The following is an 18,545-nucleotide window of genomic DNA, read 5'->3' as shown; positions in this document are numbered from 1 at the left end:
ATTCAGACAAATATCATTGAAACTTAATAAGTTTCTATTCAACTTCTTGGTAGAAGTATAGTAGCTCTTTTAGAGTCTTCAAATATATTTGTAGTACTATAAATAATACTAACATCGATGTCTCACATTATCAAACAAGAGAAAAATTTATTACTCTTGAAAATTGTATAAGTTGTTGTACTATCAATAAGACGCATATCTTTTGGTACTAGTGCAAAACATTCGTTTTTCATATAAACGTAAATATCAATATGAGATTTTTTTTTCAACACTCTCATAATCAATTAGGTGATCAATGCTTTCATTTGCTTTAGCAAAGAAAATAACAATATTAAGATGAGTAACATCCATATGGCCATAATCAGAATCACCATCTTCATAAGCAAAGTGTGTTTCTTTGTTCTTCTCGTTATTTGTAAGATGCTCTAGTGTATAATAAGTACAACTCAAATGGCCTTTACCATCGTAATGATAATATATACCTTCATCTTTTTGTCAATATTTTCACATTTTCCTTTTTCTTTTTTCTCATTATCGTGCCACTTCTGGTGACAAAATGTGTCTTTGAAATTTTCTTTATAACCATGTCCAAAATCAAGATCATGATCGATCATGAAAATATAAATAAAATGTTGTTGCATTCACTTCTAGGAATGGAGCAGAACCAATTTGGACAGGTTTCATGATTTTCTATCAAAAGCTCATTGCTTTTTTCAGCCATACAAAGGCATGAAATAAATTCATAATATTGATTGCTGCATTCACTTCTGGGAATGGAGCAGATTAGGCGGATCTCATGATTTTTCATCAAAAGCTTTATTGCTTTGTCCAGCCAGCCATACATAGGCATGAAATAAATTCATAATATTTGTGAATCCTTTTTCACAATATTTTTGTCGCATGAACAAATTAGTTGCTTAGATGCTTTATTTCTTTATTTAATGGTATCCAATTATCCATTGCATCTAAATGTATTTCAACATTTAAAATCCAATATAAGGAATTCTTCCTTACAATATCAAGGGTCACAAATCCAAATTTTGCAACGTTTCGCGTGTTTAGAACTAACACATAAAATAATAATATTAATAATAATCATCATCATCAAAATAATAATATTAATAATAATCATCGTCATAATAAAAATAAATAATAAGATGAAGATGAAAATTAATAAGATCAAACAATTTTTATCACAAGAGGAAGAATATAAGTTAAAATTATAATTGGAGAAAGGATTAGAAAGAGCCTGGACTGAGACACGCAGAGCACTGTCGTTATAGAGAAAAAGCTTCCACTAGTCCTCAATTGGTTGAAGCATCGTGCTGATAACGTGTTATGAAATAAAGTGAATAATAGAGAGAATAATAAATAATAGAGAAGAGAAGAAACAATAGAGAATAGAGAATAGGGAGCAACTCATTTTGTGTCTTATTATTGATAGGAAGAGTCCTGTTTATAGATACAATATGTAATCCATAAAGGAAACAAATCAACTTAGTTAATACAAATATCTACCATAAAGAGTAATGAGTAATGAATCATATGAGTAAATGTATCAAATCAATGGACAATCATTAATTCATAACATTCAAGACATTTTTATGTAAAATGCGTTTTAAAAGGAGCTTTTTAGAATACATGAATGTGTTGGGGAAAAAACTTTCCAAAATACATAAAATACGTTTTCATAAGAACTTTTCAAAATATATAAAATATGTTTTGAAAAAAGTATTTTAGAATAAATTATTGTATGCATTTGTGTTCTTCTCTCTCCTATGTAAGTATGGTAGAGCGATGGTAGTAACAGTGACAACGGTGGTTGGTAATGTGGTGCAATGGTGAATGGTGAAAGGTGTTGGAGTCTTTTGCTATTATTGTTCGCGTGCACTTAGTAATCGTGGATGTGCAGAATGTAGTAAACACAATGACATACCATTGGTACAAACGAAATGATAAGGAATGTTGGAGAATTTCTTCTTGCACTTCCATATTTTTTAAACTTCTATTCATACCTTTAGGTGATTATAATTCTGAATTTCATAATTCGTGTGCAGATTATACAATCTATAATAAAAAAATTACATTATGTATTCAACAATTTGAAATGTAATTATATATTACAGATTATACAATTTAGAATGTATTATTTTTTGAATTATTAAATCAGTGATACAAATTTATATTGTGAATTGTACAATCTGAAATATTCATAAATTGTGAAATTCAAAACTTACATTTCACATTTTTTATCGTTGATTCTCATTTTTTTCCTTACATTTCATATTTTGGATGTTTCTCTTTTTTTTTAATGGACAATTGTGAATGTTTTTTAGGGTGGAGGTGAAGATGGAGATGGTGTAGTTGGAGGTGGACAAAAAAGATAAGGTGGAGGTGGAGGTAGAAGAAGAAGATGGGGTGAAAGTGGAAGAAAGTATGGAAGTATTATGGGGACGAGGACTATGAAGAGTAAGACAAATTTAACTTTTTAACTTCCTTATGGGGTGTAGTAAAGAAACATTGGGGTGCAGTAAGAAAATTCCTGGAATGTTTATATACCATTGGCCCAAACCAAATGATAAAGAATGGTCATAGAGCCTATACCAAAGTTAAAAGAAAAATTGAGACTAATTTCAGAAAGGCCCACACTATTCATCTGTACGATTTTTCTAGTCATAACTCCTGTATTAGAACTAGGACCAGTTTGAAAAGTTTAAAGTTAAGCAATAATTGCACTTTCTGAAGAAAATAAAAAGCAAAAAAGAAAAGAATGAGAGATTATAGCCCAATTATAGGATCTAAGTGGATGCCAAAGGCCCATATCTAGATCTAGAGGAGATAATTCGACTTAAATTCTATGATATCCACAAAAGACATTCACAATTTGTACAATAAATATTTACTAAATGGATATGAGCCCAGCGTCATAAATTTGCAAGCAAAATTTTATAGACACCACTGTTGTAATATTTACTCTAGCATATACTTAAATTCGGGTATGTTACATCCAACAGAATAATTCTAATAAATAAAATATTACATAATTTATAATATAAAGTAGAGTATTGATAGCATGCCATTATAATTATCCATAATATATCGAGAGAAATACTAAAGACACAATACAATACTCTAAGCATAACTTAAACATGAAATAATATAACATAAGAGTGTTCATAGAGTTCTTCAAAATAGGCTCAACAGTGAGCCAGATCCAAGACATAACTAAACTACATTGTAGTGTGTCCATATCTGCTTACACCAACATTGGTGGTCATTGCAAAAAGGAAAACCAAATAAGAAACAAACACAAACAGACAGGATAAGCTAGAGAAAAAGAAATTTTTGATATACATATATGCAAACAGTTTATAAGCAAGCAAATTAGTAAGCACACAAACATGTGATAGCAAACAATCAAAGATCCTATAACTCGATTATCCGGATACATGTAATGAGATTCGATTCACTAGTTGCTAGCACTTGTGGTGGCCTCTATCGCTCTGCAGAGCTATTGCCAATGGGTTTCACTCTATCACACACAATGTTAGTTCATGATCATCTAAGGCCATCCTACCAGAGACTAGGACCTCCTGCTACTCTCACCACTTGAACCAATCTATTCTACATGAGTTTGACTGATTCTTTCAAGTATCAGGATGTAACCTTGCTTGAATAATTATCTAATTACATACACTACCATAACACCACCATAAAATCTCTTCAAGAAACTTATGAAATTACGTCAATCACATACCATATACATATTCTCATGCATCCATTCTCATTTCATTCCAAGCATAAAAAATTTAGTTCAAAATATCCCATAATACATGCATAGTCACATGTTCATGCTTCTAAGAATAATTCAATCAATCCACAAGTGAAATCACAGAGTTTGAAGCCACTTTGCCTCATTCTCATTCAATCTAAGAGATCTCGCTTAAGCGATAGGGTCCCCTCGTTTAAGCTAGACTGTCCTAGCTTGAGTGAGAACTCGAACAGAGGGTACAATGCATCACTGCAAGTTCTCGCTTAAGCTAGACCTTCTCACTTAGGCGAGACTGCTTTCGTTTGAGCGACAACTCGAGTAGAGGCAAATGAGAGTTCTCTGCTACTCTCGCTTAGGCTAAAGGATTCTCGTCCGGGCGAGAATAACAGTTCCTCTCCTAGTCTTGCATGCAATAGTAAAAATCCAGCCATCCACACAAACAGTATATTTTCACACAATCACAAGCATCATTCAAGCATTAAGAACGCAAAAATAGAACCAAAATAAGCAAAAATATTTTTAAAACGTGCAAAACCCTAGCTTTCCTTACCTTGAAATTAGAAAATAGACCTGTAGAAAGAGAGCTCTAACAGGAACAACATCAAAACTCCAGAAACAAATTAAAGAGCTGAAAAGTATGCACACAAGAACGAGAATAAAGCTTTAGAGACGAACCCAAGACAAAACTAAAGCAACTAAAATGGAAAAGAAGGAAAAGACAGAATTTTGGTGTTCAACTAAGGAAAACACAGAGTTTTGGTGTTCAACTTATGCAAAAGGGAGAACGTTTCAGTAAGCTTGGAGGATGATGCAGCTTAAGCCCTAATAGAGCTTTTGTTTCAGAAGAGGGGGAAAGGTAAGTGAGCTATTGTTCGGTCAGGAGATAAGATGGAAGTGAGTGAGTAGTCTAGTAGGAGTCTTGGGAAAACATGTGGACCAGCCTTGGACCCTTTAACTAAACCAAACCCAAAAAAATATTGAAACAAAAATGAGCTCTACAACATATATAATTATTTAATTGAAAAATATATTTATAAATAAAATTACAAAATTATAAAGTTAATTATTAATATATAGTATCATCACATTGATTTTGAACTGCACTAACTTATAAAAGAATAAAAAAATTGAATTGCTATGTTAATTAATTTAGTTTTTTAAAATTGAATTATCTATAAATAGATCTTGTTCAGCTAAAGTAGTCTATAACTTATATTCTAAATCTAAAATAAGATGTTAATGAACAAGAATTCAAACAATTTGTAATAGTTTAAATTAAACTATAATACAATTTATTTAAATCTTTATATAATTATGTTGAATTTCGTGAAACCAGTTTTTTTAAAGTTTAACTTTAGAGTAATTCGCTTTAATTCATATATTTTATCCAATCATTATTTTATTTGTGATAAAATAATTAAATATATTTTTTAACTAAACCAGTTTTCGTCAACAATTTATTATAATTTTTTTATAGTGCACTCTAGGAAAGCTTTTAACGAGTATTAGCTATGATTTTCTGCCAATACTAAGTAAGTTGACAAAAAAAATTCAAATTAATTGATGCATCCTAAATAATTACGGTTAATATCAATTAAAAACAATCTCAATCAACATCAATTACGGAAAAAATTTTGTCAATATGAAATTAAAATTTTTTTACTGAAAAAAATATTAATTAAATTTGACTAAAATAGGATTGTTAACATTATATTTTTGACTTATTCACAATTATTAAACATTAAAATAATTTTTTATTTGATAATGATTAAGATTCTTTGTGCAAACGTTAAAATTAAAATTCAATATATTTGAATTATATTTTTTAAACAACTTATTTAAAAAATTAAATAATTTAAAATGAGATTAATTTAAATATAATATATTTATGTGTGCACAAAGTTCTCACTAATTTTATTGTGTTTAATTACTATTATAATTATAATATACAACAAGTGTTTGGAGTATTCCGTCTCATCTTGTAACTCGGATGAATATGACAATTTTTCCATTCATTATTTTATCAATATCACATATTTAGAAGTGAAAATGTATATTGTATTTCGTGAGACACTTCAATATTTTTTCCTTATTTAGTTGTAGTTAATAACGAAAGACTAATCTTCAAGTTTTCTTTGTTAATAGTTATACTTGTAAGAAATCTTTGTAGATATTCATATTTGTGATTAAAAAGTTACGAAAGGATTTTTTATATTTTTTTCCTTTTTTCTTTTATTTATGTAGATTGTTCTGTAGATCCATAATCATAGTTATGCAGATTAAGCCTTTCTCTTAACTTATTTTTCGCATATTTTTAAAGGGCCAAATATAAGATGGACTAAATATGGCACTAATTAGCCTACATTGCTCCTTCTAGTTGTGTTAGGTTTATTGGAAGCTTCACAAGATTAATTAATTAGAGATTAATTTAGAAATTAATTATTTTGGTATTTAAAATTTTGGTAATTAATATTTAGTAACTGATTTATAAACTAATTTCTTTAGTAATCAAAATCTTGGTAGATAAATTTTAGAGACCAATTTAGATACCAACAATAATTTTTTATTCATAATAATAACTATTTTAGTAACCAATAATTTGTTATTTGTAAATTAATATCTAAATTATAATCATTATAGTGATTAACAATTTTTTGTCACTAAAATTGGTTGTTAATGAGAAATTTTCTTATAGTGATTGAATTGGAAGCAAATTTATAATGAGCATTACAATTTTGTATGACATATGCTACATTTTTTTAAAAGGATTAAATATGTTTTAGTTCCTAAAATTTAAAATGAAATTAAAATTCGTCTATATTCCAAATTTTGATAAATTTTAAAAATGAGTAAATCTAATCCTCCAAACCCCAAACCCAATCGTGTTTAAGTTTTGACGTGTTAAACGCGTTTTAGAATAACATTTGAGTTGTTTACATCGTTTGAACATTTATTTGGAACATCGTTTAATTAAAAAACTATATGTTGTTTTTAAAAGTTTAAGGACCAATATATATTAAAGTTTATAATAAAGACAACTTTCAATTTTATATTCAAATTTAATAACTAAAAACATATTTAATTTTTTAAATTTATTTGAGTCCTCGATTAGGTTCATCCTTCTTCCGTTCCTATGGTGCCAACTTTGTTTTCTTGTTTGGTTTTCCTGACATTTCTTCTTTCAAGGTGGGAGAACATAAGCCTATCATTTCTTTTATCAGGAACATAAGCCTATATATCATGATAACATAAACTTTATGTGACAATATTTAATAATGTTAAAGTTGTGACTAACTATCATTTTAGTTCCATAAAACTCATTTTTTACTATAAAATACGTGTCTGTAAATTTAAAAAACAATATGAAAGATCCACAAACGAGATTTTTTCATTGGTAGTAGTAAGAAACATTCTGATATAGGGTTTGGATCTTAACCAGCTAATCGCTTTGTTGACAGACATCAATCCACTATAACAATCTAAAAAGTCATGAACATAATGAAACCATAGCGATAGTGAAGTTGGTCATTAGATAAACTTGGAGCCACATTGGAGCCATTTAAGAGCATATACATATATTTTTTTTACACCACAGTTCCGACCAATAACATTAATATTTTTGTGTCTGCAATAGAAGTAATTATTGAAAGGCGATGTCGGAAAATTAAGTTGAATTAGCGCAACTGATTGGGTGAAAGAAGATGATGTGTACTCCACGACAAAACCAACTATAGCAATAGATCTTCTAAGTAAAGCCAATATTTTCCGGCACTTTTCTTGGGTGACATCTGATTCTACCCCACCATTTCAATTCTCACCCTCTCTTTTATATATAAAACCTTTCAATGCCTGGTCGACATTTCATTAATGCAACCTTAGTGGATTTCTTTAAATCTAATCATAATTCATTTCCTTCTTTTAATCTCAAAACATAATTAAATACTTCAAACGGGTGGTGTGCTTAAACTTAAACTTAAACTTCTAAAGGCAAATAGGACAACAAAATAGCTAGGATTATCTTAAGGAGAGTCTCGTAATTATTGAACTAAAAGTGGGGCCATTAAAATTGTGGCTTTACCTTGGAATGTTGTATTCAAGATTATATATATATAACAACATTGGAATTAAATAATCAAGGATTAAGAAGTAGGACACGTGAATCCATGTGAAGATGGGTCCTCCAAGCAGCTACTATGCCTCTAGGATACCTTCAAGGTTATAGTTAAACATCTTTTTAAAAAGGTTTCATTAAAGAGAGTAATATGATTTTAATTTTTAATCGGTTGGTATGTTTCACATACACCTCTTCTTATTAACTCAAATCTATTGATATTAAATCTAACCATTTATTGCATTAACAAGTTTCAGTCATAAAATTTATTATTTTTAATGAATTTTAACAAAGAATCATAAACATATTAAGAAATATGTTTCTAAACCCTCATTATTTATTAAATAATTAAAGTTTTGGTTAGGTTTGTTAAGCTTTGGAAAATCTTAACCGGGACGCGGAAAACTTTGACCAACACTAGTTGTTTTGTAGTTTGAACATGAACTTTTGCATATATGAAAAACGTTTTATAAACTTAATAAGGTCAAAGGTGTATGAAAAAAAAAACGCATAGTGATTGATGGAAATGAGACATACTTCAATTAGCCGGAAGAGTGTTTATCCAATGTTCAAAAATGTCCTATAAATACATTTAGTATTCCTAAATAATACATAAACTCTCATATATTCATACCCACTCTTATCAAAAATCTTTATTCTCTTATTGTTTTTAGTGTTAGAGAGTCTTTTACAGGTGAATCTTCTTTGTGTTCCAGCCATCGGAAACATACATCATGATTCTCGAATAGATCTTCTCCGGAGTTCTAGTCTTCATGAGCATGCATTAGGATTCTCCAATCCACTTAGATCTTGCCACCTGTACAAAGTGTCCACACTCCCAAATCCGATAAAAATAGAATTTAAAGGATAAAAAGTTCACAATGGCAATGATTGGCAATGATTAAGTTTATAATGGTACTTATGATTATTACTAATGTCTTGGAAATGTTGATAGACAAACTTATTGCAAAAGAGATAGCTATGTCTTGGAATTATCAGAAACAAGTTACTCTGAAAGAGAAATTATTTCTTGCTGGTTCTAGTTGAAAGGTTGATTCATGGGAGTGTGTTGGACCTCAACTTTTTGCAATTTTATTTTATGTTATATGTAGATTGTTAGATTTATCTTGGTAAGATATGACCCTATGATATAATTGTATACATATATTCTTTGAAATATTTTAGGTCTATATAGATAATAACATGAATTTTTTTGTGTTTTGTCTTATGCGAGGTTTGGGTGTTGCTTAAAGGTTTGTAGGTTGAAAAAGAGATTTACTAGTTCATTTTTGTATCTCCTCCGTTTTTATTGGTATTGTACATGGGTTGAAACATCCTAATGTCTCATTCTTTTATTTATATATGAGTTATTGCTGATAAAAAAATGATTATTACTGATGAAAAAATAATAATAAATATATAATTAAGATGAATGATCTCTAATACCCAAACAATAATCCTTCTCTTTGTCATCATAATAATAATAATAATACAAGAATTATTTTAATTAATATGCATATATTTGTTTTTGTTGGAAATTTCCCTCAATTATGACTTTTTTTAGATAGAAGTATTTATCACTTACCAACATCCAACATCTCGATATTATCTCATTTTTAATTTTTATCTAAACACATTATTTTTTAATTTTTTTTTACCCAAAGAAGAGCTAAAAACTTATATGTTATCCCAACACTTTATAAATGCTAAAACAACTTTTTTAAAAATATTTAAATTATTAAAATAAAATTAACACTAAAGTATACTTTATTGAAATAATATATAATGGATACTTTTTATATTCATATTATCCTTAATTGTATTTTAAATTTGCAATTGTGAATATGTATGCATAGTTACATAAGAGAAAATAAAAAGTGAACACGTTTCAATAATGAGATGAATACTATTTAACATTCTCTTACCCTCCATTAATATATTATTAGTGAGATCGGGAGTATTTCATTTCATTTACTTTTGGAGTAAACGAATCCAAAGTAATACACATATATAATTAATAGTCATATATATTTTATATGTCAAGTATATTTTGAAATGTAGAGTTTTAATTATTTTTATAGAGATCTAAAACATGAACAATGTAAATATTTTTATGTATAAGGATTGATATATCAATTGTATTTAATATAAAATTCATTTTAAAATAGTTTTTTTAATTTAATCTCTTTCACTTTTCACGGGATATTCCCATATTTATGAAAAAAAAAATTATAATAAGTTTCAAATAATTAATATAAAATTTCTCACCTATAATTCTAAAGAATTGATATGAAACTTTCCCCTATAATTCTTTGAATCTTAAGATAGGGTTCTTTAATTCAACAATTGAATCCATTAAATCTTATTATCATACTTGAAAAATTGATAACATGTGAAGAAGTAATTTTGTATTATTTTCATCTTCACAGTCCTCTTCTCATTTTTGAAAAAACTGAACCTATTATTTTATTTTTCATCTATATACCTATTTTAAACAAAATTTAAGACTAAAAAATAATTTATCAAAATCTAATCAACAATTGAGAAACATAATTACTAAGAAAAAGAATTATGATAATCAAGTCACATTTAAAAAATGGTTATGAAAAAACATACCGTATGTAACCTTTTTTCTATGTTCATAAAAAATAATTATACAAGAAAATCATAAGATGAAAAAATAACTAAATATCAAACTAATATTTCACTTTCAAGACACAAAAGAGTTACTTTTTTATCTTGAAGAATAAAAGAGAACTTATGAGAATGAAAAGCGAAAAGAATAAATTTGTGTCTAATTTTTTATTCATTTTAAAAAAAATAAAATAAAAGAAAATATGCAAGAATAATAAATGAATACAATATGTGAAAAACTTGGGAAGACAATAAGAAAAATATCTCAATAATTTAATTATTTTTTATTTATTTAATTTTATATTTTATTATTTATTAACATTAAATATTATATTTTATAAAAGAAATATAAAAATTAATCTAAAAAATTATTTTAAATATTTGAAAAAATTAAAAATTTTGGTAGGACCGTGTCCCTAACGCTTCTATAAGATCCGCCGTTGCTCTGTAGATATATTTTGCTGATAGAAAAAAAAAATATATTTCATGTTAGGAGTATATAGGTAGGAGCATTTCAAAGGTTTCATTTAATTGAAAAATTTGCTCATAAAAAAAAATGTTACGAGGAAAGTCTAACTTTAATATTTCATTTATTTTTTGGAAAATCCTACTCATTATCTTTGACCTGCTTTTGTAATAATTTTTTTTTTCTGCTGGCAAAACTTAAATATTAAGATATTTTAATTGAAAAACTATAGAGTAAGTACTCCCTTTGTTTCCAATTCTTTCTCAGAAAGGCACATACAAAATCTGGAAGTTTTAGATCAAGTGGTTTTTAAATGTTATAGGTGATAGTAGAGCTAGGATCTTACTATCAAGGATATTTTTTAATTTGTTTTTCTTCTTCTTTAAATCCTAATTCCTTAAATCATTGTCACTTATGGTTTCTTATTTATTTTTCTTGTAAACATTAGAGTTTAAGCTTGTTGTTATGGTTATTTCAGAAAACAACTTGGCTCTCATCTTATAACACTACTAGAAATTCTCATATTACATGGGATTTTTCTTGTAAATTTGTTAAAAAATTGTAAGAAATTTTTTTTTCTGTCATCTTTTTTAAGAATTTTAATTGACAGGTAATTTTTTTGTTGGTAAAATTTTACTACAAAAATTTACAAGTATTTTCTACAAAATTTGTTGCGTTTTATATAAAATATTTTGTAAGAAAATTGGTAGGAATTTCTTACAATTTTTTTTTCACAACAAAATTTGTAAGTATTTCCTACGAAAAAAATTTCAAAACAAAATTTGTAAGAAATATGAGTTTTTTTAATATATGAGTTGCATGGCTTCTGATGTTGCGCTTACTTGTAACTCTATAGACCTCCCACTTAGACTAATTTTTTTGAGCCTGGCTATATTGACTTTTCCTACCTTTACTTTGAATTCATGTTATCTTGCTCATTGGACAAGTAGTCATTTTTTAGGGTGTTGATGCCCTTGTCGAGCAAAATGGTTTGATGAATTGTAACATATATTTATAATTTGCTAGGGAAACCAATTATGGATTGAGTGAGAGAGTATTTTATAAATTTTGATAAATTTTAATATTTGTAAATTCTAAATTTTATTTATCTTTTATTAGATTATTATACTTTTTTTTTATTAATATATAGGGTTGAATGTTATTAAATTTGATAAATGGTAAATATATGATAGTATTAGTAATTGAATTAAGTTAATATGTATACGAATGAGAGTATATGATATTGTGATTGTGATATAACATACGGTGTGTCCTGAAAGTAGTTATTTCTAGAGAGGGATTACTATATTGAGATGATTAAATTGTGTCATTACAAGAAAATGTCTCATTAATAACTTTTGATTACTAAAATTGATTATTAATAAAATATTTTCTTGTAGTGTATATTGAAATGGAGTTTTTGATAACTCTATTAATATTGAACTCATATAGAGAAAAATATCATGTGGTGAGACTCAATGGAAGTTTTTATAACCTAGTTTACGGTGTAAACAAGAATTGTGAATGATAAATCATAGAGATGTCATATGAGTGGATTGAGTTTCTGATATGTAGCATTGTTGTCATAACAACTTAGTAAAACTAGTATGACATATATAAATTTTCGAGTATAATTCAAGGGATTAGTCTTCAAAAAATAGAGTTAATTGTCTATAATTAGTTATATCAATAACTTATGACATGAGAGGTAGCCAATGGGTGGAGTTAGATACCTCTGGTATATAGATGCATGAAAGATTTAAAAACTCTAGCTTCCCTTATTTTGTATGATTTCTATTTTATTGTAATGATTATGTGTTACATGAGAGAAAATGATGATGAGAGAATTTAAGTAAAAATTATACGATAGTATTATATATATATATATATATATATATATATATATATATATTGTTTATATGTTTTATAATTAATTCAATTATTAAAAAAGATTTTACAACAGTAACCTAAATACTTTGATTAAATTAAAAATTTTATGGATTAATCAAACAATTAAAATGTAATGTCAAACACACTTTATCATTTCTTTTCCACAAATTTTTACTCATTTAATTTCTTATCTTTTTTCCGTGTATTGAAGCCTCGATACATATTTCAAACCATTTTAAAGTCAAAAGATGTAAAATCTGACATCATACGCAATGCTTGTAATGACATAAATTTTTCCTTAAGTTAGTTATAGTCGGCTTTACGAATAAACTTATTTGTCAAAATTTTCGTATATAACTTTTCAAATATTTTATTTTGAACTTGTATTTAAATTGATTTACCTATAAAAAAACTCAATCATTTTTCATTTAATATTTTTGTCCTAAAAGTCATTTTGAAAAAACTTGTTTAAACATATATGCTTTTTAACTAACTACCCACATTGGTTGATCTAATAGTGAAAATGCTTAATTATTGATTACTTTACGAATAATAGTTTTGATTTCTTTGTAAGATGACTGATATAATATTGGCAAGAAAAACAAAGGTCAATATCCAACATGTTTCTATGTCACCCCTAAAATGTCTATCTTCCCATGTTTTTACCGGGTTTTCATATCAAGTAAATGACCCTTAAACAACTAAAGGAGGCATGGACCAAGAAAAAGAACAGTTATAATAATATTATCATATTGCAACCGAAATAGTCTGAACCATATTTTAATTTCTAAATTAGAGACCTTGCACCAGGCACATGAAGACAACGCTCAATGTTTGAAAGAAGAAAACAGTGTTTTCAATTATGTTCAAATATATATTGGGGAAAGAGTCACTCTTTGTAGCATCCTAATCGATCCATGTATAGGGTATGGCAGAAAATTCCCCATTCTGTCAAATGAACTTTATGAGTGTCTTCATGGGACTCACCTTAAATCCTATAAACATAACACGTGCGTGTAGAATAACACAAGGCTCTGGGACTTCACCAAATCAATGTAAAGAAGAGAGCCATACCCAAACTGAGACAGTGTCGTCTAGAATAAACATCAGATTATGGAAGATATACCCCACAGTAAAGCTTATAGAACTTTAATTCTATGCAACATGGTTGCACAACCGACAAAAGAGAATCATAATATTTATACAGATGAATGTTGCTGAGTTCTTTCTTTTTTCAACTCACATATATATCACTCTTTCTTCATCATGCCCTATTAATCTGGATGTTTCTGTGTGACCTTAAATTTATACACTGCGTTGAATCCAATCAAAGTTGGAAAAAAAATTGTGTTTTCGGTATTTGTAATTTCTTAAAACTTGTTCTTTGTATTTGTATTTTTAAATTATTATTTTTTTCAAATTTTAAAAATATATTGTTCTAATTTTTATTTAATATTTGACGATGATTTTTTATTATTACAAAATAATAAAAGGATTTGTTTAGTATAATGTGATATTAATATTATTTCTATATACAAAATGAATATACTAGATCATATTTAACCTATTAAAAATTATAGGTTTTATTATCTATCTATATCTATCTATGTATGTATACCTACAACACCAATCCTTGTTAAATTCATTTGAACAAGAATCTAGAAGGCAGCATTTAATAGATCTGCGCATTAGCCCTATCCCCTGTGCAATCACACAAGCAAATTCCAGATGCAGAAGTTTTAATGAAGGTTACAAACCCTAACAGTGATTTGGTTTCTTTTCCCATCTCAGAAAAAGGAAAGAGTGAAAGAAGTTTGAGAAACCATATCAACCCATGATTAGGATCATCTCCCCTCCCTTCAAAACTCCAACTTCCCCATATTTTGAGAGTCTAATCATTCCATTCTATCATATATTTAAACCACAGCCATGAAATGCATCAGTTATAGAAGAAAATAATAAAGAAATCAAATAAAAATGCAACCAGGAAATAAAGGGACGAAAAGAAATACCAGATGGAGAAAAAACCACTAAATTATTCATAAATATATTAAAAGACGCCCATGATCATCTTTTTTATTCAAAACACAGAAGCAAAAGAGAAAAAAGATGGTTCATAATCCATGTACATCATAAAATAAGCATGCTTGCTTGGTAGCTAGCTATAGCTTCCTCTCTCACTGTTCTTCACAACTATATATATATATAATTAGTACTCTAACCTTGCAACTCTTCCGATTCCTAGCCTTCAAAATACAGCACAAGATGAATACAATAAGCAGGTTAAATTTGATTATTAGATGCAACTCTTCTACCACTTTTTGCAATTCAGAAAGGTGCTCGTCCATGAGCCCAAGCAAGGGCTTCGTGCCCCACTTGACCCACTCCTCCATTTGGTGGAAGATTATACAAAGGCAAAGATGATGGATCTGGGATCCCACCCTGCAACTGCGCACCCCCACCGCTTCCAATTCCAAGTGGCGGTGGTGGCGATCCTCCTCCTTGTACCGCAGCGGCGGAACTAGGCCCTTCATCATCTTCATCGAGTGGAAGTCTCTCATATGTTGCATTAGAAAAAGTTGCAGCAATCACCATCACTGGTCCTGTCGCAACTAGAGGCCCAACCACACTCCCTCCTAGTACTTGGCCCTGTCCTCCAGCAAGATACACCGTGAGTCCTGTAGATCCCGGAGGAGCAGGACCAGGTAAGAAAGTCCCGGTGAGGGACAAAATCTCAAACCTCCCATGAAGTGCCACCACAGCTCCAGGAGCCGCAGGTTGTCTAAGAGTAACATTGGCCACTGAGCCACTCCCACTGAGCACACAAACCCCACGCTGACGCCTTCTTGCAAATTGGGCTACACTTTCGGCAACATCAGCTCCTCCGGTTATCTCCATCACATGGCTCCTCAGGGCGTTTGGACTGTCCCTTGTTACAAAAATGGGTGGTTTTGGCTTGTTTTTGGATCCGGGAGGTCTTCCTCTCGGTCTGCGGGTTCCAACCTCAACTGCACCCTCTCTCGGTTCATCTCTATTGTCTTCATCTTCTTCTATATTATGGACACCACTGGTTTCATTGATTGCAAGGTCGGTGTGGCGTTTGCTTAGGCCAGGTGAATGGGTTCCTGGGTCAACCCCAGATAACCCTCCCTGACCTGTCCACCAAGGATTTGCCAGAGTTACTGTTACTGCAAAGATTAATTCAGGTTAAGGTAAGGAAAATTATATAGCAGTTACTTCACACCCAGAAAGCAATTAAGCAAGCTCAATTGCCTTTACCAGAAAACGCAAATTTGACCTGTGAGCTACCTTCTTGTGATTGGGGTTTTGATTTTGTCTTCCTAGGTTTCCTTCACCTCGTTGTAATTGTAAGAGAGAAAAAAAAATTAAAATAAGATAAAAGTCAAACCCGCATAGCTCATAAGAAACAAAGGGTTTGGGTAGGTGTTTTCTCTGGGAAGACCTGTGAGATATGATGTTTGGTTGGTCCCATGGATGAGAGGCCAGAAAGAGAGTAAAGGAATGAGAGGTGAGGTGCTTAGAAGAGCGAATTAGATTCAGATACTGAAGAAGAATCAAGTAAAGGGTACTAAAGAGTTTATCAAATAGGTTTTTTCAAGAGGTGGAAAGAAAAGGATGGAAGATCAGACGAACATCAATTGTTCTCTCTCTTCTTCTTTTTCTTTAACTTGTTTGATTATTCTTTGGCTATTTATGAAGAAGTGATCTGAGTGGACATGAGACAGAACAGATGCGAAACCTTTCACAGAATCAAGCACTGAGAGAGCAAATACGAGGGCAGAAACAGAAAAAAGATAGAGAGAGATCATTAAGAAAACCAAAATAGGGGACAGTACTATCTAACAATAAGATATAGAAAGAGAAAGAACACAGACCTTAAACTACTACTATTTGACAAGAACAAAGGAGAAGAAATGTTTTTGATTTGTTCTCTTTCTTGGCGTGTGCTGTGCTGTTACTAAGGGAGCCAATATATTTTCTCTCTTACTTTATTATTATTATTATTACTATCTTTATTTCAAAAATTTTCCCAATCCTTGCTTGTTGCTTCTGGTATTATATAATGGGAACTAACAATAAGCACTGCTTTTAGAGGGTCTTGGAAATTAGGGTTTTGTGGGGTAGCGTGCGTGTAGGCAGGTGCGGGCACGTCGTTTTCTCGGGGCCCGATACATACCACCGTTACGGTAAGAGTAAGAAAGAACAAGTGTGTGAGAAAGGTAATTAGAGGAAGAAGAAGCTATATTGGTGAACCCTTCATCTGCTGATACATTTCAACTACTCAACTCTGACACTGTCCATGCCAAACAAATGTTACTGGCCGGCTTGAGTTGTTAACTTTTTTATGTTGATGTGTTCTTTACTTCTATATCTCTACACTAACCAAAGTGAAGCTTTTTTTTTTTGTCATAAAATATATATTTACACGTAAATTGTAATCATTTAATGTGTTCTTTTTTTATACATATCTTCTTAACATGTTATAATGTTTTATCCTCAAAAGGAAGACTTAGGAAAAAGCTTATTTGGTTTAATAGAAGTGGTTTATAACCTTCTTACAACTTAAAACTGTACCAGTTAAGATTCAGAAACAAGTAATTGAATAAGATCACATCTTGACAAATCCATTATTATAGTGCTTTAATTATTTATTTATTATAAATGTGCTCTTTTGGTGGATAACAGTGCCTACTTTAAGATTTGTCGGCTGGAACATATTGAGGTTTATGAGTTGATGATATCAAGGCTAAAAAGTAAATTACCATAAAAGAAGCCAGAGAATTAATATTGAATTTTGAGAATTTAGCTCATTTTACTATAGAATTTTCAAATTGTAAAATTGGGTGTCTCACTTTTAAACGTCTTACTTAATTGAAAGCCTCTACTAGATTTAAAATCAACTTGAAAATTTTAATATTTATCATTGGTTGTAGTTGCACCATTAAATTTATGATTTGAGAACATTCTTATTTAATTTTCACCCTCTTTTGAAATTTAAGAAAAATCCTTAAATTAGTAGAGTTGGTGAAGAAGAAGGCAGCTCTTTAAAAATTCTAAAATATGGCCAATAATTTTTTGAACACCTTAAATCCTGATTAGATTCAAATTTATCTGTGGGTAGTGCCAAGAAAAGAATAAATGAGATGAAATTTGAACAAGAGTAAGAAAATTCAAGAAAATGTATCCTCATTAACTTTTATATATATATATATTGAACATAAATATACTTATGTTTTTAACTAAAGTGATTTAAATACTAAATTCTAGTGATATAATATAAAATTTAAGATAAACTATATCTTAAAAAAAATAGTGTCCTCAAGGCATTGGAGTAAAGAAAATGACTACTGGAATTCAATCTTTCTACATACAATTTGCAAAGTCAAATTAGGAATTCAGGTATGTCTTTTAATATTGATGAAATTAGATTACTTGCATATTTTCATTTGTCAATGTTCAGTAAGAGAATATATATATCTATATGTATATAGAGTAAGAGAACCATATATGACATTGTTACAAGAAACTTATTTCAAGTTGTTCTAGTATGTTAGATATATGGTGTAATTGGAAGTATAAAAACACTAGTTAAATTGTTAAATAAATTTTGAAATATTATTATTATTTTTTAAAAATTGGTGTTCAAAAAA

General features: G+C 29.2%; 1 protein-coding gene across 4 annotated transcripts; it reads right to left on the bottom strand.

Annotated features, from left to right (window-relative positions):
* Positions 1-14,889: 14,889 nt before the first annotated feature.
* On the bottom strand, positions 14,890-16,884 carry LOC114191380 (AT-hook motif nuclear-localized protein 20-like). Of its 4 annotated transcripts, none has more exons than XM_085675453.1 (2): positions 16,770-16,884; positions 14,890-16,061 (listed from the first exon to the last, which is right to left on the bottom strand). In XM_085675453.1, exon 2 carries the CDS (start codon positions 15,769-15,771, stop codon positions 15,202-15,204), a length of 570 nt encoding a protein of 189 aa, XP_085531579.1. In that variant the 5' UTR covers positions 15,772-16,061; positions 16,770-16,884; the 3' UTR covers positions 14,890-15,201. The 4 variants fall into 4 exon arrangements, with proteins under 4 accessions (XP_085531579.1, XP_027936350.2, XP_085531578.1 ...); XM_028080549.2 differs by lacking the exon at positions 16,770-16,884 and adding an exon at positions 16,153-16,763; XM_085675452.1 differs by lacking the exon at positions 16,770-16,884 and adding an exon at positions 16,172-16,763.
* Positions 16,885-18,545: the final 1,661 nt, after the last annotated feature.

The sequence above is a fragment of the Vigna unguiculata genome, chromosome 7 (assembly GCF_037176805.1).
Source record: "Vigna unguiculata cultivar grain cowpea cultivar isolate G323 ecotype 2 chromosome 7, ASM3717680v1, whole genome shotgun sequence".
Taxonomy (NCBI): Eukaryota; Viridiplantae; Streptophyta; class Magnoliopsida; order Fabales; family Fabaceae; genus Vigna; species Vigna unguiculata.
Note: the sequence above shows the minus strand (reverse complement) of the source record. Positions and strands in the feature narration are given on the sequence as shown.

Excerpts from the sequence above, each read along its gene's own strand:
- LOC114191380 (XM_085675453.1), bottom strand. The coding sequence starts at position 15,771 with ATGGAGATAACCGGAGGAGCTGATGTTGCCGAAAGTGTAGCCCAATTT.